Raw genomic sequence first — 22,236 nt, forward strand, 5'->3', positions numbered from 1 at the left:
TCCTCATTCTCAAAAGAGATCTCTTTGTATCGCTCCTTTAAACGTCTTATTAGTCCTTTAAGCTGCAGGTCAAATCCTGCGTCCTACAGGAAGCCTTCCCGGACTTCCATCTCTGGATCCCCTGAGAAGTTATTGTGTGGACCCCGCTGGACATCTGAAATATAAGGTGGGTAGCCCATTCACCTTCTCTCCTGGAGCCTGGCCTCCCTTGTCTCTTCCTTGGACAGGGCCCAGACCCCGCTTGCAGCAGAGCTTGGCAAGAGTTGTTGAGTGAATAACTGAGGGGCACACTCAGAATTTTCAATCCACAGGTACCATGAGGTCCTGGAAATCTCACATGGCCCTTGGTTGGGGGGATGAGGCTGGGAAATGTCTCTTGGACCTGGCCATATGGAAGTCACCGGTGACCCAGGGCACAGTGGTCTTGGTGGAGAGATGGGGCCAGAACCTCAGTGGAGTGGATTGAAGAGGAAATGGTGGTAGTAGTGAGACTTCACTGTTTGGCAACATTTTTGCCATGAAGGAAGCAAGGCAGGAGATGGAGGGTGACATGGGGGTCCCAGAAAGGATTATGAAAGGTGAGCTGAGGGAGAAAAGTTTGCTGGAGCTGGACTGGAGTGGGCTGAAGGTGCCTGTGGAAACTGCTAGATATCTACTGGCTGTCTCCTCACCGCCTGCTGTGAGAGGTTTTGGTTAGGCTGGGAGGGATCACATCTGCCAGCCTCCTTTGTGGCTTGGCAAGGCCACATGACCAGGTTTTCTTCCAGGGGAGTGTGCACAGAAGTGATGAGTGCCAGTCCAGCTTCCCTGGGTCCTCTCTCTCCCACCATCCCTGCAGATGGACATCCCTGTGCCTCAGCTCCCACCACGCACGCAGGCGGGGAGCACGGGGCGGGGTGGGGGGGCGTTGACACAAACGTAAGAACCTGGACCTCCGCATCTCTAAGTGGATCCGCTCTACCCACGAATCTGCATTGCTGACCCCTGGACTCTTCCATGAGACAGGCCTGAAATTCTGTGTTCTTTTAACCACCACACTGAGCCTTTTTGTTCCAGCAGCTTCACGCTTACCTTCAACAACACACGTTCACCACGCGACAGCAATTGTTATGAACACCACAGCACCGGAGAGGGAGCGCTTACTCTCCCGGGTGAGTTCAGGCTTGGGAAGGTGGGAGCCAGTCCACGGGGGGTGTGTGTGTGTCTCCGACCAGGGCTGGCAGGATACCCTGCCTGCCCCCCACCCCTCCTGCCCCGACCTGGAGCATGCATTCGAAGTGCTCACCTGCCTGGTTGGTGGTGATGTTCACGGAGGCGAACTGAGGCGAGAAGGGGCTCTGGTCGGTGACGCCATTGACGGCCTGGATCTCGAAGGTGTACTGGGTGTGAGCCAGCAGGTCGCTGATGTAAATGCGCGGCTCAGTCAGGCCCAGCTGGCGGGGCGCGTACTGCACGTTGTCCCCACAGCGGGTGCAGGCGCCCCGGCCCGAGCCGCAGCTCTTGCAGATGATGTTGTAGACCAGGTCCTCGCGGCCCCCTGAATCGCGGGGCGGGGTCCACTCCAGCATGAGGGATGTCTCGTTGACACTGGAGATCACCGCCTGGGGCGCGGAGGGGATGGCTGAGGGTGGGGAGAGGTGTCGGTCAGAGGGGGCTGCGGAGGTTCATTCCCAAGAGACGGCTCTCTGCCCACTGCCCTGGCGCCAGCCCAGGCCCCCAAAGGCTTCCTTCAACTCCTTTCTCCCCTCCATCCACCTGAGAGATGCTTCTAGAATAGAACTCTCATATTGCCGCATATCGGTTTAGCCCTTTCTCCCTGGACTCCAGCCTCCTCGGTGTGTGTTACTAGGGCGAGTCTTTGTGTGTTGGAGACCATAGCCACCCGATTTCTCTTTTCCCTTCCTCTTTCTAAAAGAAACCAATTTTATTCAGGGTGGCAATATGTCCAGCTAGGAGACTAATTTCCCAGCCTCCTGTGCTGAAGGGCTGGCCACTGATATGCTGTAGAAGTTGCTGGCCAACACTTTTTCTTTAAAGGAGACAGCTGGGGGTGCCTGGGTGGCTCAGTGGTTGAGCGTCTGCCTTTGGCTCAGATTGTGATCCCAGAGTCCTGGAATCGAGTCCCACATGAGGCTCCCCACGGGGAGCCTGCTTCCTCCTCTGCCTGTGTCTCTGTCTCTGTGTCTCTCGTGAGTATATAAATAAACTCTTAAAAAAAAAAAGAGGAGACAGCTGTAAAATGTCCTTCTGTCCCTTCCCTTCTCCTCTGCCTAGAATGTGTGTGATGGCTGGAGCTTCAGCAGCAATGCTGGACTGTGAAGTGACCCGAAGGCTAGGAACTGCACGCTGAGAATGGCAGAGCAGAGTGAGCCAGCCAGGTCCCAGAGAACTTCCTGGGTTTGCCTATCTTTGGGGTTCTGCTGTGTGAGAGAGTCCGTCAGTCCTGTGGTGTAAGCCCCTGGGGTCAGCTCTCTGTTGCTGGCAGCTGGATTCCGTTCTTGCCTGATACAGGGGTTGTAAGATGGCCCTCCCAGCCACTGCTTTCTTAGAGAACCTTGGCCTGAGATTCAGGCGGCCGCTGCCAGGTTAGAACACTGGGCATCCTTGCTGTCACAGACACCACCTGTGTTGGTTCTGTTTCTGCCAAGCCTCCCATTCACCGTCCCTTTGTGAATCGAGACCTTCACTTTATCCTCCATGTGACTAGCGGGAGGAGGTAAGGAGCCAGATGCCAGCTCCACGGTAGCTGCCTGCTGGCAGCACAACTACCCCAGGATGGTTCTTTTCCAACCAGTTTTTCATTTCCCCTCCCACCAGGTAATTGGCTGCTCCCCACTCAGGAAGGGCTGGCTGGAGCCAGGCCGCTGCCCAACCTTGCTCTGAGCTTTCTGCAGGGGGCCTGGGGACCCGGTGAGGCATCGCTCTGCAGGGGCCCCAAGCGTACTTGTACAGGGCATGTCCAGGGGGTCCAGGTCTGCTCTGTAGTAGCCGTTGCGGCAGACACAGTTGGTCGCCCCTTCTGAGGTGGTCCGGCTGTTGATGGGGCAGTGCGTGCAGGCCTCGTCCCCTTGGTTGGCCTTGAAGGTTCCAGACGGGCACCCTGGTACAGGAGACAAAGAGAGTCGCTGGGGAAACCGGATGAGGTTACAGAGGTTTCAGAGGCCACAAAGCATGGGAAGACCTTGTAGTCTCCTGGAGAGGCCACACAGCATCACGCAGGGGCCATGGAGAGCCACTGTTGGGAAACCCATCTCCTAAGGCTCTTGGGGATCTCTAGGTTCCAACATGGCAGTCCTCTCTGCCCAGAAGGGTCCAGGCTACCTGGTTTCTCATCTCTGAAGCTATCTATGGGCTCACCTGGGGCCCCTAGCAATCCCGCTTCACCGTTTCCAGGTTGGCTGTGCCACAGCTTCTAGGCTCAATCCTGACTTGTTTTGCAAACTCCGAAGGGGTCTGGGGCCAGACCTATATGGCCCAGTCTCACTCACTAATGGCTGGCCGAGACCTGATTCTTATAACTAGGTTCCTGGCTTCCAGATGATTGAGATGATGACAGTAGACAAGTCCTAGCACAGTGCAGGCCATGCAGAAAGGCAATGTAGTAGAGCAGAAAAGAACACTGTCTTTGGAAGTAGTTAGACCTGGGTTTGAGTCCCAGCTTGGCCTTTTACTGGCTGTATGGCCATAGAAAAATGGCTTAATCATTCCTGAGACTCAGTTTCCCTATTTGTAAAATTATGATTCTGAGACTCATTTCTGAAGGCCACCGGGGGAATTTGGTATAGTGTGTAAGGCACGGGGCAGGAGGCGTGCACAGCACAGGTGCTCGATGAATTGAGCTGTTATTGTAGTAGGTGCTGGATCATTTTATTTCACCAAAGGGAGCCTGCAGTACCAGGGACAGCCTGAGCAGGGAAGTGCTTGCACTTGATGGGCAATCAGCAACCTGGCATCTTCCAAGGGTATTGGCCTTCTTCCCTGTGCTGGGGTGGGGGGACGCTCAGGATTCGGGTTCAGGCCCTGCAGCTCAGGGCTTAGGTTCTACAAGCAATGACCCTCCAGTGTGGACCTGCGTGCAAATCCACCCTACCCTAGGCCTGGGCTGGGCATCGGAAGGCCTGGGGTCCAGGCCCTGACCCTTTCCTGGCCTCCCTTTCTTCTTCTGCTTACTGGGGTTCATAATCCCAGCTCTGCTGTGGAGCCTGGGGAGGGGGAGATCATGCCAGGGGTAAGTGAGAAGGTGGACCGGGAAGAGCTTTGCAACAGGTAGGTTCCCCCCTGGGGTAAAAGGTGGCTAAACAGGACAGGGGAGCTCACCTGGATCACATCCCATGCCTGTGTGTCGTGGGACCGTCGGCAAGCAACCCCACCCCTCAGAGCATCCTTCTCCTCACATGTAAATGGCCAACATACATTTCCCAAAATCATTTTTCTAGCCCCAGTCTTCAAATTTATCCTCCAAGTTAAAATCTTAGGCAACTGCCCTCCCCTAAACCCCTCAACCAGCTCGAGCCTCAGAGATCCCATCCTCCTTGATGCTTACATTACTGGAGTTCAGAAAGATCTGCTCCCTGGTCATAATTATTCATCAAGGGGACCCCTGGCATGCTCTTGGCTCCCTCAGGGTGGGAGCCGTGTCTGATTCACAGCTCCGTCCCCTGTGCCTAGCACAGAACCCAGCACCCAGCACATGCTCCATTCATACTTCTTGAAGTTGCCTTCCAAAGTGGGAAGAGCTTAGGCTTTGGGGATCATGGGAATAGAAGGGCAGTGAAGAATGGTGGTTAGTGTGCAGGCTGCTTGGCAAATCCCCGCTCTACCTCGGGCCGGTCACTAAAGCTATTTCCTTATCTGCAAAATGGGGACAATTGTATCTACCTCCTATAATTATGGTGAGGATGACATTGATTAAATTTAGGTAAAAATGCCTGGAATAATTCCTGGCATTATTGAACTGTATCTGGTTTAAATACCAATCTGCTGGGTGACCTCAGACAAGTAGTTCAACCTCTCTGAGCTCAAGTTTTCTCATTGGTATGAGAGCATCTACCCCAAAAAGTGGCCACGAGGACTCCATGCGATGGACAGTGTCTGGCATAGGGGAGGCGGGGGGTTGTCATTACAGTCTCGGGGCTTGCTGGATAAAACAAGTACTCGGTATATACACCATGGACAATTCCCCCTGGGTTGCTAGAAGGCAGCGCCCTCCCCCTGGGGCCCGAGTTTGCCTGTCTTTTGGAGAGGGCTTTCAGGAGGTGGCAGCCAGCTAACAAACAAGCGGGCTGATGCCACCCTGACCAGGCCCTGCGGGGACCTCAAAGAGCCAGTTCCAGCCTAGTCCTTAAAGAACTGATCAGGCAAGAGCAAAGTCAGGACTTTGATATCACCACCCAGGTCATCGTGACACCACTCGTGTCATCCAAGGAGGATGACAATGAGTGCTCTGGGGAGTTATTAGCACTTCCACTGTACAGATGGGGAAACCAGGACTTCAGAGGGTGAATATGAAACAGCCAACATTTATGGAGTTCTTATGAAATGCTGGCAGCGTGCTAAGGACTTAACCCATAGCAAGTCATCCAGCCCCTACCCAGCCCTCTGATGGAGGGAGTGTTATGACTCCCATTTTCAGATGGGGGCAGGAAGGCACAGAGTCGAAGTAATTTGCCAGGATGTGAGCTTACAGTGGCAGAGCCGAGACTCCATCTCAGGTGGTCTGACTCTAGGGGCTCCCCTAACCACACATGACAGTGCTCCGTGAGTGCTGGACAGGGATTGGCAGCTCCTGTTCTGGGCACCTGCCCAGGGCTCTCGCCACTTTGCTGCACTGGTTTCGGGGTCGCTCTTGCCCTCTCTCTTCTCATTTTCCTCTCAGGCACCAAACTTTTGCTGCAGGCTGGATGAAGAGACAGCCCTGCCATGTTGAGACACTCAGGCTGCAGCTCTGGCTCTAGTTAAGCAGATGACCTCTCTGAGCCTCGGTTTGCTCCCTTGTAGAATGGGGGCACCGGGCTCCTGTGGGGATCTAGGATCATCCTTACAGATGCTGAAAGGCTTTGGTCCCAAGATCAGGACCCTCCCGGCTCCCATTCAGGAAAGAGCCTGCCCTGCTTAGCACACCCCTTCCATCTGCTGGCAATTCCCTGGGTCGGGCTGGTGGGTCCCCCTCCATCTGGGCCACCTTCCTGGCTGCACTCTCTTGTCACTGTGTCCTAGCCCCATCTCAGACTCCCCAGGCTGCCTCCTCCAGAAGCCTTCCCTCATTCGGTGTGCTGCCCGGCCACCCCTCCCTCCTCCCACTGGGCATCTGGGGCTGCTGTATCTATCAGAACCATGCTTCACAAAACCTGCTCTTTTGTCTTCGAAGGTGACATCACCCTCCACCCAGTCACTGGGAACCCTGGATGCCTCCTCCCTACCCTCTTCCCCCGCAGCCAATCACCAGGTCTTCCCCACCCCAGCAGTGCCCCATCCCGGCTCTTCTCTGCTGCCGTCCTTCCCCTGCGAGCATCCAGAAAGCTCTTCCTACCTACACCTTAGCCTTTCATGGCCGCCTGGCCTCCTCCTGCCCATCCTCCACGGCCAGCTTTCTAAAGTCCAAACCTTTCTGTGTCACTTAAAAACCCACAATGGCACACAATGGAATATTATTCAGCCATAAAAAGGAATAATGTGCAGATATATGCTACAGCATGGATGAACCTTGACAACATTATGTTTATAAAAGAAGCCCGACACAAAAGGCTATATAGCATATGCTTCCATTTATAGAAAAGTGTCCAGAATAGGCATCTATAGAGACACAAGTAGATTAGTGGTTGCCAAGGACTGGAGAGCGCAGAGAACGGGGAGTGACTGCTAATGGGTAATAGGATTTCTTTCTGAGGTGATGGACATGTTCTAGAATTGACTGCGGTGATGGTCGCACAATGCTGTGCATACACTAAAAATCACTGAATTGTACAACATAAATAGCTGAATTCTATGGTATGCGAATTATGTCACCATAAAATTGCTGTGAAAAATATCCACAATAGCTCCCCAAACTCCTCAGGGCCCCCAGAACCGCAGGGCTGGCACCTGCCCATCTCTCCGTGCCTGCCACCCCAAGCCTCGTGCCTGCTGCTCCGCATGGTCAACCACATATGGTGCCTGCCCCAGGCCCACCTCCACATCTCTGGCCTCTGTCCACCCCGCCCTCACTCCCTGCCACTGCCTCCCATTGTCATCAAACTCCTCTTAAAGAGACTTGGTGCAGGTACCACCTCTTCCAGGAAGCCTTCCCTAAGCCACCATTCGGAGTCGAGGTGCCCATTTTAATTACTCACTCAGGAATCTGTAAGCGCCTGGCTGGACTGGAAATTCCCAGCAAGATTCCCGGGTACCCAGTGGGTGGTGGAGGGATGAAGTGATTAGCTGGAAGAGTACCCAGATCAACCACCTTATCTGACATTTGAGGAAACGGAGGCCTGGAGAGGAGCTGACACACATGGCTCTTTGGCAGCAGAGGCAGATTCTGATCGCAGGCGTAGTGTGTGACTGTGGGGTGTGAGGGGCCTCAGCTCCGGTCAGCCCCTCTTCGCCCACAGAGAGATCTGGAACAGCTGTCTGCCCCCAGTACCCTGTGCCCTGGGGACCACGCTACTCTTAGTTTCTCAGCTGGGAAAACATCCAGTCCTGCCAACGTCCAGATTTCATGCACAGAACTGGGAAATGAAGAGATTTGGCAGCTGTCCCTCTGATAGGCGCCCTCTCTGAGCCTCAGTCCCCTCCTCTGGAAAAGGGGCTGATGACACCTGTAAGGTGTGGGTACACTCAGAGTCTCTGAGTGGGTCTCCCTGCCCCACTTTGGCCCCCCTCAATCCCCTCTAGTCCTGGAGAGACCATTAGAATGAATGAGACCCACCACACCCCGTTTATTTTAAGCTCACCCGTGGCTCCCCGTGGCCCTGAGAGCCACCCTACACCCAGTCCTGGCCCGGAAGCCCGCCAGGCTGGCTCTGTGGTCTTCCTGACGCTTCTGGAAGACATTGGCAAGAGCGCTGTCCCTGCCTCCTGTGGCTGATCTTCTTCCTCCTTCAGGCCTCTGCTTAAATTCACTTCCTGGAGAGGCTTCCCTGACCACCCCGGCCAGAGGGATCCTCTCACGACACTGTCTCCTCTCCGTGTCCCTCACTGGCCCTTGTCATAAGTGGTAATTATATTAGAAGCCAGCCTATAAACTTGCATGTTGTTTTTTCCCTGCCTTGGAAGTGCCTGCAAAGGGGAAGAGGAACGAGGTTTGTGGCTCTCAATGGGTCTCTAACTCCTGGCAGAGTGGTGGGAGCAGAGCAGATGCTCAGGGCACATATCTGTCCCATGAACGAATATGCCCCTTACAAGGTGTCCTGAGAAAACACGCGGCCAGGGAATGCCACCTTCGTGCCACCATTACCTGCGTGGCTGCTCAGATCCCGCTCCACTTCTCGGCTTCTCTCCCCGTGGGTCATCCCAGGGGCCCGTCCACTACTGTGACAACCCATCCTGCTGTTTTCAGACTGGAAGTCCCAAGTCCCAGGAATGCCCTCAGTCTCTGGTAACCCTATGGCACACTTCTCTGGCCCCACCTGTCACCTCTTTCACCTGCTTGCAGTTCCCTAGATGCCCTGGCTACACACACACACACACACAGGTCCCTTTGCCTGAATGCCCCTCTCCCCTTCAACCTTTCCCCTGGGACGGGGGTCTGACGCCTCTGGGAGGCCCATCTCCACTTTCTACAGCAGACACCTTAGACCTCCACTCAGGACACCAGACACACGCTCTGAGCAGTGACGTGCTAACATGGCTGTCTGGGGCGGGGAGGGGGACAGCCCTGATTTGTTGTATTTGCCGACTTCTGTGGCGTAAAGGCTCCCACGAGGGCAAATTTCAAGGTACCAATCTCACATAACTGAACATTGAGTAGGGAAGAAATGTGCATCGTTGGCTCTTATAAGCCAAGCAGACACCTGCTCCATCCTACTACGGACCTAACCCACTGGTTGGTGAACCCTGGTTGGGGTAGGGGCTGGGTCTTTAGTCTCTACATCCCTAGCACCTAATGCAAGGTGTGGTGCATAGTAGGTGCAGAATGAAGTCAGGTCTATCTCCCCGAGCGGACAGTGAGGGGCTCAAGGGTCGGATCGGCTGATAGGCACCCAGAATACACAGCAAGTACCATATAAATGTCAGCTATTATTACTCATCCAGTATGCAAGGACAATCATAATTCCTTTATGATTTTCCATTTATCATGTGCTTTCCGGGTGCCGAGCTCAGTGCAGGTGATTCCCATGGATTCTGTCCTGAAATCTATGTGACTACCCATGGAGGTGGTACCATTATCACCGCACCCCCCCCCCCCCATTTTACAGATGAGGAAGCTGAGGCCCGGAGGGGGCAAGATGCTGTGTCAAGGTCACACAGCTACTAAATGACAGAGCTGAGGCTTGACTCCAGGTCTTTGTGATTCCAAAGACCTCTTGCCCAGGTATTCCTGGATGTAGAGATTATCAGGTGGCTTGAATGTCAGTACTGGAGACCATTTGTCAGGCCTAAGAGGGGACAGGGCTTGCTGGGCCACTCAGCAAGACAGAGGCAATGCCTGACCCCCAAACACAGGACTGGAGACCAAAGCAGCCAGCCAGGACCCGCCTTCTGCCGATGCCCAGAGCCCTTGGCCAGGCAACTAGAGGCAGGGATGGCAGCAGGCCGGGAGAGGGAGGGAGGATTATGGGGAAACAGATTTTCTCCCCACCTGCCCCCTGGGCTCCGGGGATAGGTGATAATTGACCGAGTGAGCCCTGAGTCAGGCCGAGGCAGGGCTCCATCTGGACCTGGCACGGCGGGGCCGCTAATTGGCACTGGGTGATCCTCGCAGCCTCCCTGGCAGCCCTGCTGCTCTGCTCCTCACTCTCTTCCCAGAGACTCTGGTTTAATCCCCAGACCACTGATGGCACAGCGGGGTCAAATGCTCAGTCAGGCCCAGTGTGCCAAGCCTTGGGGGTGAGGAAGGAGCTTCTCTGCCTTCCTGGGGGTCCTGTGGAGCAGAGGGCTCTGTCTGGACAGAGGCGGGCTCACCGTCTAGCTCCTGGGAACCTGGGCAGGAGGTCTGATGAAAGTAGAGCGTGGAGCTGGCTGCCAGGGCTGAATCCCAGGCCTGCCTCTTGGTAACAGCATGACCAGGGGCAAGGTCCCTGGCTCTCCGTTCCCTTGGCTGTGTAATGGGGACAGTACATTTGTACTGTCTATTTGGTGGGAAGATCACATGAGTTAATCTAGAGAAAACACGTACAGCAGTGCCTGCCTGGTTCACACTGAGCAGGACACAGGTGTCTGCTGTCCTATTTCCATTCATTCTTGGACCACCACCTCGCTATGTGCTAAGCCCTGTGGATACGGAGACAAAGATGTGGACCCTGCCCTCAGGAGCGTGGGTCCAGCTGGAGAGATGTTGAGTTATGAGTTTACTCAATAGGCATGTGGGAAGGCCCTATCCCGTGTCAGGCACTGTGACATTAGACAAAGGCCCAGGCCCCGCCATGACTGAGCAGGGGGCTGGGACCATGACTGAGCAGGGGGCTGGGACATCTTCCTGCAACCGGGCCTGACTGCTGGCCACTGTGAGCAGAGAGGGAGTGGGCTCCAGGCTCAGCAGTGCCAGGTTCAACGGCAGCTGGCTCACTTTCCTGCCCTGGGATCTCCAGGATGTTTTGGCTTTGGGCTGGGGGGAGGAGTTTGGGCGGATGGAGAGTCCGGGGCCCAGGGAGGGAGGCTGGGCTTGGCTGCCCCGGTAGCTCCCTGCCCTCCTTGCTCCGTGAGCCCGGGGCCACTTCCTGCCCACTCCGGCCATGGCTGGGACCATCGCTATGGCCTCTGTCACCTGTGGGACTCTGGCCACGGACAGGCTCGGGCACCCAACCCTGGGTCCCACATTCTCCTTAAATTGTGGATAAACTGATTTGCATATTTTCAGGGCCTTGTGCCTTGAGGATGTCTGAGCTGGGCCTGTGGTACTCCTGTGGTGCAGCGAGAGGAGTCTGGGAGTCTTCCTCACGCAAAGTGGCTTTTGCAATTTTGCATGCCTCCCGCTTTTGCTGCTGAGGTTAAACCAGTGGAGTCAGTGGCCCTGGTCAGAGCTGGGAAGGGTGCCTGGTCCCCTGGGCCATGGGCACAGCCACGCTGGAAGCAGGTGGCAAGCTTCTGGGCTAGAAGGAGCTTCGGAACACTGTGTACCTGCCATGAGCCTGCGGGGTGCTGGGCCAGCAGCTTCCCTCGCTCATAACCTCATTCAGTTCTCACCGTCTCCCTGTGTAGTAGGTGGTGGTGTCTCCATTTTAGGGACGAGGAAACCGGCTCATAGAGCAGAATGCCGTGTCCAAAGTCACTCAGAGCCTGTGCGCCCACAGTCCATGTTCCTTCTAGCTCCTGCCTCCGAGGCCCTCAGTGTTCTAGCTTGACAAAGAGTGTCCCACCCTGCCTTTCTACCTCTTTCCCTCTCCTTCCCTGAGAAGGCCTCCCCTGCCCACCCAGCCTGGCCAGGTCAAGTCCAAGGAGTGCCTCAGGCTCATTCCCCTGCTGTGGTAGCTCCTCCTGGGACCACCCAGGGGATGTCAGTCATCCCGACACCCCCCCTCACCTCCCCCACATGCCCAGGCTACCCCTGCCCGCCCCTGCCGGGTCCCACGCTCTATGGATCCTCGCCAGCAGCTGGCAGGACTACAGAAGTCAGAAGGCAGCAGCAGGAACTGTGTTAACACGTCTCCTCTTTGCCTGAGGGGGGATCCCAGGGCCTCCCAAAGCCGGTCTCCACGCTGGCCATCTGTGGCGTCCCTCCTCTGCTCAAGACAAGACCCTTCAATGGCTCCCTTGTGCCTGTGGCAAGCCCAGCCTGCTCTGGCCTCCCCTCTACGGCCCACCTTGCCAGCACCTCCTAAGCACCTGCCAGCTCTTAGCACCTCCCAGCTGCACCCTGGGCCCCGGTCTCAGTAGACTGCATCCAGCTCCCCCACCAGCTGTGTTCCATCTCCCCACTCCGGGCCTTTGCTCGGCAGTTCCCTCTGCCCTGGTCAGCGCCAGCCTGGCTAACTCCTCTAGATCCTTCCAACCTTGGCTCCACCCAAATCACCTTCTGACCTTCCCCTAGGATGCCACCCCCTACCTGGTTTGGGGCCTCTTGCCTGTGCTCCCGAAGCATCGGCACTTTGCCTCTATTGCTGCATGATTATGTGGCTCTAAGTGTCTACCTCCTGCACTTGGCTGTAAGCCTGGTGCCAGCAGGAACCGTAATGTCTGGAACCTCCCAGACCCAGGGGCTGAGATGTGATGGCCAGGAGGCCTCAGGAAGTGTGTGTGTGTGTGTTGACTGACTGCTTGAGGCTCAGAAATACGGAATCTTATGCTGAAGGTCACTCAGCTAGTGTATGGACTGGAGACTTTGTTCTAGGCCTCTGAGTCCCCCAGACCACGTCGGAGCCCCCAGAGCTCCTCCCTGTGCCCCCAGTAATGGGGTCTCAAGCCATCCCACCTTCATCCTTCTTGGTACCTGGCTTATACCTGTCTCCACCTCCCACCTTTCCACTTGCTCAAGTATGAGCATCATGAGGCAGCTACCATGCCTGCCCTGCTCATTGCCTGCCACAGAGCCTAAATGATGGGCTACCAGGGGGCTGTAGGTGCCTCAGCCCCCAGGCCAGAGTAACCAGAACTTTCATAACCATTGGGTCTTTTGAGGTCTACCCTCTAGTTGTATGTGTGTGTGTGTGTGTGTGTGTGTAGCAGGGGTGGAACTCACAGTATCTTGTGGATCCAGACCCTGAACCCCACAACCTGCGAAGGCAGGTTTCAGGCCCGGTGCGTCCAGCCTCTGGATCCTATGCTAGGCCCTGGTCCCGCTCTGGCCTGCCTCCCTTCGTGCCATCCCCACGCAGGGGCTGAGAGCTCCCGCACGCCCCGCAGGCAGCCCCATTCCTCCAATTTCCTCCCAATTAATCAAGCTCTGAACTTTTTAATTATCTGCCTGCAGGGTGACTCCCCACTCTGGTGAAGCAATTAAGGACATTTTCAAGTGCTGAGTGGCTGCCGGCAGGCAGCTTTGACCAGGCCCTGATGGAGGAGGTGAGTGGAGGAGCGGCTGGTGACAGGAGGGGTGGACAGGAATGCCCTTGGGCCGTGGGGCTGCTGGGAGGCTGTCCCAGGGTCCTGGCCAGGGCCATTCCGGGAATCTGGGCTCACACTGTCCAGGGCCACCCCCCATGTTCGTTCAACGGCCGGGTCTCCGTAGCTAGACTCTGGTTTCACGGATCCCAGACAGTGACTACGTGCCAGGCACTGGGTCAGATGCTTTACAATCTCACTGAATCCTCACCTTGACCCCAGGAGTAGCAAATAGAATTATCTCTGTTTTCCAGGGGAGGAAACAGAGGTTCAATAACATTAGGCCGTTTCAGAGATGCAGCTGGGATTTGAAGGCAGCTCTGAGTTCACAACCACTTCATCTACTGTCTCTGGGAGATTGGCGTGGCCTGTCGGAGTGCCCCGGGTCCCTGAGGAAGGGGACTGGGTCAGGGGAAGACTCTGGAGATGCACGTGAGCTTGAGATATGCTGAAGAACACGGGCTCTCCATGTGCGGGGTGGCTGGTGGCGAAGGGTGCCGCAGGCGGAGGGGACAGCCTGCGCACAGGCGCATGGTGTGTGTGTGTGGGAGCTACAGATAGTTCAGGGTCACTGAGGCATGAAGTTCAAGGCTGGCAGAGGTGGGAGATGAGGCTGGGGAGGCCCGCGGGGTCGGGTCACTGGAAGTCAGGAGAACCTTCACCATCTTCTGGTCCAAGCTCCTCATTTTCTGACCAGAGAATACACAACCCAGAGAGCAACGGTGGCTTGCCTAAAGTCACACAGCCAGTTAGTGGCTGATGGAGACTGGGCTCCAGCCCAGGAATCCCGATACCAGACCGGGGAAGCTCGAGAGGCCGAGGTGTGGTGGCTGTCAAATCACTGCGGTAGCCTCCCGACTGGTTTCCTGGCTCTCACCCTTGCCCTCTTACCTCCCGACTTGCCTCTAGCTGCAATCTGTTCTCAACAAATCAGCCAGAGAGGGATCCTGCGGAACAGGAATCAGCTGTGTGTCGCTCTTCTGCTCAAAGGTCTTCAACAGTTCCCACCTCAAAGTAAAACCCAATAGCCTATAAAGCCCCCTTTACCTCCCTGGTTAAATTTATCCATGATATTTTATCTTTTGTGGTGTAACTGTATCCCCCTCACCTCTCTGAACTCACCTCCTACTGCTTTCCCTCTCGTCTACTGCACTCCAGCTACCCGGACCCCCTGGCTCTCCTGGAGCACATTAGGCCTCCTCTCACCTCAGGGCCTTTGCACGTGCTACTTCTGCTGCTTGGTTCAAGTCCTAGCTCGGCTACTTCTTCATTATGTCCCTCTCTGAGCCTCACATCCCTCTTCTATAATTGGGTTAATGCTGTACACCCCACCTCCCTCTCCAGGCTAACAGGATCCCGATGACAAAGCAGGCAACAGACGAAGCCCTCCCTCCAGCTCTAGGCGATCCCTGCAAGAGGGCTCGTAAAGGTCCTCACTGTGTCCTTGAGAAAACAGGCCCTTTGATGAGCAGTGGGCTCTGGGCCCCCAGACCTTAAGCTGGATCGACACGCTGGAGCCTCCCAGCCTGCAATCCTTGGGACTTACAGATGCTGGAAAAGCAAGTGTTAAATAATAATCACGATGTGCCGGAGGGGAAGCCGGATGTGTTGGAAAGCTTGACACATCTGGCAGGGCCAGGCCCAAGTCCCCCGGCACATCTGGCTGCTGTATTGACAGGTGGTGCAGTGGGTCACTGAGGAAGGGCCTGGCGGGCCCAGTCCTGGTGCCACAAGCTGGGGGAGGGATTTGGGGGATGATGGCCGGATGTAGCCCGGGAGCATCTCCAACGCTGCCCATGGGCCATAGCCCTCCTGCGGGTCACCTCTGGGCCGTCCACTGTCCCTTGGTGTCTGTGCTCTAAGAGGCCACCTTGGGACCCAGAACCTGGTCTGCCAGATTCCCAAACCCCTGCAACATTGTGTCGGCGCCAGCCACCCCTGCGGGGGCTTGGAGAGTCAGGAAAGCCTCCCTCCCTTCTCCAGCTGGGGGGTGGGGTGGGATGGATTTTCGGGGTCACTTCATGTCGCACTTCCCTTTCTATGAGATCCAGAAATGTGGTCATAGCTCCACCTGAGGGAGCCCCCTGGGCTGAGGCTGGCCTCCCCCCTCCTCCCACCTGCCCTAAGAAAGCCATGGTCATTAATAAAGGACACAATTAGCTGTCAGCGGAGAACATGTCTGGAATTTCTTACCTGCTCTGTGTGCTCGGTTAAGGCAACAAAGCCCGGGACCCCCCAGGGAAGCAGCTACCACACACCTTTCAGGGGCCCCTGCGCCTGGGCCCGGGGCAGGAGGAGCCTGTGACTTTTGCAGCGTGGGCTCCGCAGGCCTGGGCCTGTGCGGGGCAGTTTTTTTTTTTTTTTCCTAGGCTAGTGGAGAAAGTGACACAGTGAGAGAGATTTCCTGGCAGAAGTGGTTTTCTTCAACCCAATAGGGCTATACGATTCAATACGGTCCTTTCCCCCTTTCCGTGCCCCCTAGGAGTCTTCAGGGCTAGGAGGACTTTAGAGAAAAGCTAGCTCAGCCTCTCATTTCACACCTCATTTTACAGCTGGGGAAACAGAGGCCCAGGCAGGGGAAGTGACCCTGTTTGCGGTGCAGGGAAATAAATACGCTTCTCTTTCACGCAATTTGGATTTGTAGCCAAAGTCCGAAGGAATGTTTCCAAAGATCCTTCCAGTTGCTCCGCACACGCTGCCCCGTCTGGCTGTGCTGAGGCCGGGGAGGAAGGGCGGTGAATGAGGAAGGCTAGGGCCCTGTTCATGGAGCCGAGGGTCTAGGACAGCGACCGAGGGACACCGACACCATCCACGGTTTGTGATGGGCGTGGAGGTGACCACCAGGGGCTGAGGCAGGTGTACGGGGAGGGGGTCACTTTAGGGAGTGTGGCCTTTCTGAACAGTGGCATTTAAAAAGGCAATCTCGGGGATCCCTAGGTGGCTCAGCGGTTTAGTGCCTGCCTTTGGTCCAGGGTGTGATCCTGGAGTCCCGGGATCAAGTCCCATGTCGGGCTCCCTGCATGGAGCCTGCTTCTCCCTCTGCCTGTGTCTCTGCCTCTCTCTCAGTCTGTGTCTCTCATGAATAAATAAATAAAATATTAAAAAAAATAAAAATAAAAAGGCAATCCCTGGGGAGAAGCCCATTTGGCTGAGCAGGAGCAGTATCTACAAAGGTGGTATAAGCTCAGTGCCTCAGTTTCTCATTCAGTGTAATGGAGTAAGAGCTGGGCATTACTGGGCCCTTGGGGCCCGCTTGGGCCCTCTGTCTATGACCCCTACACAGACACTACTATGCCTGGAAGACACTCCCTGTATGGGCACCTCTGTGCTAACAACGCCATGAGATCAGGATTTGTCACCCCATTCTGCAGACGAGAAATGGAGGCTCAGAGTTATACAGGGCCTTTTCCAGGACATTTGGACATTGGGATCCTGGGCCTCCAATACTTGCCTCTCTCTCCGTGACCTTCTGGGTCTTTCCAGAACCACTGCTTTCCCCAGGAACCCACAGTTGGTCTGCTTGAGCCCTGGTGGCCTGTGACTTTAATGCTAATGAATTTCTCACTCAAGAGGTCCTGGCACTTGGTGCCTCAAGTGTAAGGGCTTAGAAACACAAACCAGGGGAGGGGGAGCTTACCCACATTTGCACAGAGGCTCTTGGGCTGGGGGCCTGCAATGGCTCTTTATCCTAGGGGTATGGACACCATCGCCTCCTCCTGCTGGCTTCTGGGGAGCAGGAGTGGGCCTTAGCTAACCCAAGCCATAAATCAAATGCACAAGATGTGGCTTGGCAGCCATCCCAGTGAAAAAGATCTTGGGGTTTGAGTTGACCACAAGCCAAAAGCTGCTGAAAAAGCCAATGTGGTCTTAGACCGTAAGAGTAGGAGACTGACAGCCCAGCATCCTCCCTGCAGGGTCAGTCTTGAGTTCCACATTTTACAGAGGTCCAATGAGTGAGAGGGGACAGGCTTCCAGCTTGTTTGGCATCTGCAGCCTTCTCTGGGTTGTGCCTAGAGGTGCTTGGAGTAGGGTCCCAGGTATGAACTGTCTCAGGCAGCATTTTCTAGGCATCTCTCACAGAGTTCCAGAGCCCCATTGACCTGGATCCCTGGGAAGGATGAGTTCTCTCCTAGTCTTACTCAGCCCTTGCCTCCGTGTTCTAGCTCTCCTAGACACCAGAGATGTATGTGTGTGGTTTCACTAGGGCCTGCCCTTGATTTAAGGATGGATTTACTCAATAAAGAAATAAAAATAAAAAAAGAAAGCCCAACAAGTTTTTCCTAAGTAATGACTTTGTGTCCAGTTCTGGGTTGGGCACTCGGCCCAGAGTGGAGTAAGACACAGTCCCTAGCCTTGAAGTCCACTCCGGAAAGGGGAAGAATGAATATGATCGGCTACGGGTATCAAAAAAGGTTTCCCAGAGGAGGGGCTATTTGAAGTGGGTATCAAGGGATGGGTAGGAGTCCATCAGGGCTGGAAGAAATGAAGGACATTTGAGGCAAATGAACAGTGTGTGCAAACGTATAGAGGGGTGAAGGACAAGGTAGGGTGGCTGGAGCACAGGATGTGTGTGGCGGGGGAGAGGTGGGATACAGGGCAAGAATGGTGATCTGGGGTTATACCACTGTGGGCTTTGTGTGCTCAGTGATGGAGTTTGGGGTTTCTTTTTTTTTTTTTTTTAAGATTTTATTTATTTATTCATGAGAGACACAGAGAGAGAGGAAGAGACACAGGCAGAGGGAGAAGAAGGTTCCCTGTAGGGAGCCTGATGCAGGGCTCGATTCCAGGACCGGGATCAACCGCTGAGCCACCAGGGCATCCCAGAGTTTGGGGTTTCACTTTCTAAGAGCGAGGAAGCCAGTGGTGGTCTTGTGCTCAGATGGCCAACCTGGTGCAGCGCTTTCCCCCAGCAGCCCCCAGGCCCTCGCCAACTCACGTCCCAGCCCTGCTGCTCTGGCCTCTGCCCGCCTACCCCCAGTCTCAACTCTTTCCCTGTTTCCTCTCCTTGTTTTCCCCTATTCTTCCCTTCTCCAGCTCTCAAGTCCTTCTTCTCGTGTTGTGACCAGTCTCATTTCTTCCATCTAAAAACGGACTACAAAAATGAATGGAGCTATCAACAACTGTCGACAATGGCAGCCACTGTCCATATGGAGAACCTACTGTGTGCCAGGTGGAGGGCTCCATGTACGTTGTTAGGGCTCCATGCATGATAGTGGTCAGGGGCACAGGCTCTAGAATCAGGGCCCATCTGGCCTTGAGCCCTGGTTCTCCCTACTGACCTCAGGCAAGTTACTCAACATCTCTTTGTGACTCAGCTTCCTCATCTGGAGAATGGGTTCTGCCAATAGGACTTACTTGTGAAGATTTGGAGTTAATACCATAGAGCCTGTTAGTGTCCACCAATAATTCTTTTTCTTATAGTTTAATTTTTAAAAGTAATCTCTGTGCTTAATGTGGGGCTTGAATTCATGACCCCCAAATCAAAGAGTCCCATGCTCCACTGACTGAGCCAGCCAAGCATCCCGCCAACAACTCTTAGATTAAGTCTATAAGGTAGGTACTACTGATAGTCCATTTATAGAAATAAGTAAGGTTCAGAAAGGATACGTAGCCCAACCCCAGGCAGGGTCAGGGCTGGGAGAGCAGTGGAGCACTACATTTGAGGCCAAAGTTAAGCCCTACTCTATCCCAGGGCCTCACGTCTTCCAGGCTCGTGCCTGGACCGGGCCTAGGAACCCAAAGCTCAACGGGCTCCTGGCCTGGTGGGGAAGATGCCCAAGTAAACAGGCAGTTTCCCCACAGTGTGATTAGTGCCAAGGGATACACAGGGGGAGGAGATGCTGGGCTTGGGAGCCCAGAGGAGGGGACCTTCCCATTGTTTCCTGGAGGTGATAATGCTAGAACTGTCTTTTGACGAAGGAGGACAAGACAAAAGAATGAAAGGAGGAGCGTGCTGGGCAGAGGAACAGTCTGCGCAAAAGCTTGAAGATGAGAAACTGTACAGGAAGACTAAGGACCTGCCGCTGGCACCCTGAGTCTGTGCGTGCAGGGGTGCAGGGTGTGAGGCTGGACAGACGAGCAGGGGTGGGCCGCAACAAGCCCCCCGCCCAGCACTGGGGGGTGTATCCATGTCTCCATGACCACCTGCAGGCCAGGTAGCTCTGGGCATGGCATGGGGATTTGTCAACCTGCAGAGAATCGGGAAGAAGCTTGCCCAGTCCTTGGACTGGAACACTCTTGGATCATAAAGAATGGGGCAGGGATCTACGGATCCTAGCCCCCTCTGCAGGGCTCCTTCCAACTTCCCTGGGGGTAGATGGCTTCTTAAAAAGTTATTTTAAAAACATTCTGTCCCCAAAGCTTATGGAAATCCTACATCTCAGTTTTAAAGGGTCAAAAGTTGAAAATTATGAGCCAACAGCAAGATTTACAGAAAAAAATGATCTCTGGCAACAGCTAGAAATACTTCATGACAAATTGCCCAGACACGGTTGTTTTAGAGTGATCACCTTTAAATGATGCTTCCACCTTCTCCTAAATGTGTCATTTATTTGAACAGCGTGTTTATAGGACCGGGGGCTGCTCTTCCCAGCTTGCACTTTGGATTTTTAAAGAGGAGGAAACTGGGAGGGAGAGAGACAGAGGAAGAGAGAGAGAGACAGAGAGACAGAGAGAGAGAGAGAGAGAGAGAGAGAACACAAGAGAGACATCAAGGCGGAGGATGATGACAAACCTCTAATCTTATAAACTACTCTTATCTCAGTCTTTATAAAAATGGGGAGGCCTGGTTGTCTCTGAAAGCTCATAAACTTGACAAACACTTAGCTCTAGCACCCATAGGGAAGGACTCCAATCCTTGAAAAAAACCAGAGACATAAAGCGGAGAGGCAACTTCTGGTGAAGGGCAGCCTGCAGAGATAGCCCACGCTGTCACCAAGTGAGGGCTTGAGAGCACAGCTTCCCGGCTTACTTTCTCTGACCTCACAGCAGCCCTGTTGGACCGAGTCTCCCTGGTTACAAGAGAGGCCAGAAGGACTATTTTAACATTTGTAATCTTCTGATAAATAACAGCTCACACGTAGAGCTTACTCTGGGCCAGGCACTGTTTTAAGTGCCTTATATGGATTAATTCATACGATCTTAAATTATAGTATAATTATCCTCATTTACAGGGGATATAGGCACAGGGCGGTAAGTCACTTGCTCAACATCACCGATTCACTGAGTGGTGACGCAGAGATTTAAGCTGAGGTGGGAGCCCTGTGGCCCCCCCTTACCTGCTGCTTGCTCACCACTTGAGAGGCTGGGTTCCAGGCTGGGTGGGGGCTTTACTCAGCTCTGTGTTCTCTTCTCGACTCTCGAGACAACATCCTGATGAACTTCTGGCCCTGATTTACAGCCGAGGAATCCACGGATCCAGGCTGCAGGCTTTGTTTACTTGCCTGGGCTTGGGGTCCTTTTCTCAACCTGAGGGATCTGGAGCCCTGCCCGGCTTTGTCTCCTCAGACAGGCAGGACAGTGCAGTGGTTAGGGCCCGGGTTTGACTCAGCTTCAACACTTCCAGGCTGGGTGACCTTGGTGAGTCCCATAAGCTCTCTGTGCCTTAGCTTTCTCACCTGCAAAATGGGGACAAGAAAGCTATCTCCCTCCTAAGGTTGTCGAGAAGATGTTAGCACATGAGGCATTTAGAGTGTTGCCACACATGCAGTAAGTGCTCAGTAAATGTTAGGTGTTGTTTTCCTGTCCTCTTCTCCCTGAGGGTGTGCTCTGTGCCCTGGACCCTGCTGTCGAACCACATAGCCTCCGCCCTGTCCTAAAGCCCCTTACATTACAGACGGCTACCTGGCTGGGTCCTGCCATCCCTGTCGCTATCAAGAAGGCCGCATGTGTGGGATCCCTGGGTGGTGCAGCGGTTTGGCGCCTGCCTTTGGCCCAGGGCGCAATCCTGGAGACCCGGGATTGAATCCCACGTCGGGCTCCCGGTGCATGGAGCCTGCTTCTCCCTCTGCCTGTGTCTCTGCCTCTCTCTCTCTCTCTCTCTGTGACTATCATAAATAAATAAAAATTAAAAAAAAAGAAAAAAAAGAAGGCCGCATGTGAGTTCAAATCCCAGCCCCACCTCTTCCTGGCCAAGGCCCTTAGGCACCTGGGCACATCTCTCTGAATCTCTGCTATCTGTAAAACAGAGGTAATAACACCTGTTTTAATAACACAGCAGTAAGAGTAGAGAGTTAGACTCAGACAGATCCAGGTCTCTGCTTCTTACTATCTGCATATGACCTTGGGACAGTTGCTTGAACTCCCGGGGCCTCAGTTTCCTCAGCTGCAAAGTGGGGACATGCCCCTGCAGGGTTTTAAGTGTGCGGACAAAATGAAGTTACAGCTGGATGAGGCCATGGGCCTGGCAGGGTTTCTCAAGTGGCCGATGGTGTTAACCATGCAGGTCTCCTGCACGGATCATTCATTCGACAGACCCGAAGCCCTACTATGTGCTACAGCCACTGCTCTGGCTGCTGGGAACAGAGCAGCAAACAAGACAAGCTAGTTCCCTCCTCGTAGAGCTTCTAATCAAGTGAGGAAGAGGGACAATCGACAGCAAATCAATACAGAGTGACACGCTAGAGAGTCTCTCTAGAGTCCCCTAGGGGGGACTCTTCTCGCTGGGGTGGTACGGGAGGGCTTCTCTCAGGAGGGGACACATGAGCGGAGGCGCCAAGACTGAGATCTGGTGGTGGGGAGCGCACAGGGAAGAGGATTCCAGGCAGAGGGAAGAGCACGTGCAAAGGCCCTTCTTCAAGGGGGACTTAAAAAGGCCTTTGTGTGAAGAGCCTCCAGGATGCCTGTGTGGCTGGAAGGGGTGAGCAAGGGGCAGAGTGGGAGGAGGAAGCCGAGCCACGGGAGCTGGAGCTTGACTCTAAGTCCACGGGAAGCCCCTGGAGGGTTCTGGGCAGGGCTGTGAGGTGACCTGGGATTTGAACAGGTCCCCGTCTGCTGTGTGGAGAGGGGGCCACGCGGAGAGCCCTGGTGGGAAGGCTGCGCCACGGTCCGAGCAGAGGGGAC

At 54.7% G+C, this 22,236-nt stretch overlaps 1 protein-coding gene and 1 long non-coding RNA gene across 4 annotated transcripts in view; one reads left to right on the plus strand and one right to left on the minus strand.

Moving 5' to 3' along the window:
• The window catches only part of EPHB2 (EPH receptor B2), a 184,903-nt gene that overhangs the window by 41,934 nt on the left and 120,733 nt on the right, over window positions 1-22,236 (minus strand). For all 3 annotated transcript variants that reach the window (XM_072827896.1, XM_072827894.1, XM_072827895.1), the window contains exons 4-5: window positions 2,945-3,100; window positions 1,286-1,621 (exon numbers count right to left, since the gene is read on the minus strand). In XM_072827896.1, coding sequence (XP_072683997.1) covers window positions 1,286-1,621; window positions 2,945-3,100 — 492 coding nt within the window. The remainder of the gene's footprint in view (window positions 1-1,285; window positions 1,622-2,944; window positions 3,101-22,236) is intronic.
• Window positions 10,585-15,277, plus strand: LOC140634231 (uncharacterized). Its single transcript, XR_012031746.1, has 4 exons — window positions 10,585-10,684; window positions 13,046-13,137; window positions 13,431-13,608; window positions 14,086-15,277. It is a non-coding gene; the product is annotated as an uncharacterized lncRNA (long non-coding RNA).

The sequence above is a fragment of the Canis lupus genome, chromosome 5 (genome assembly GCF_048164855.1).
Source record: "Canis lupus baileyi chromosome 5, mCanLup2.hap1, whole genome shotgun sequence".
Classification (NCBI taxonomy): Eukaryota; Metazoa; Chordata; class Mammalia; order Carnivora; family Canidae; genus Canis; species Canis lupus.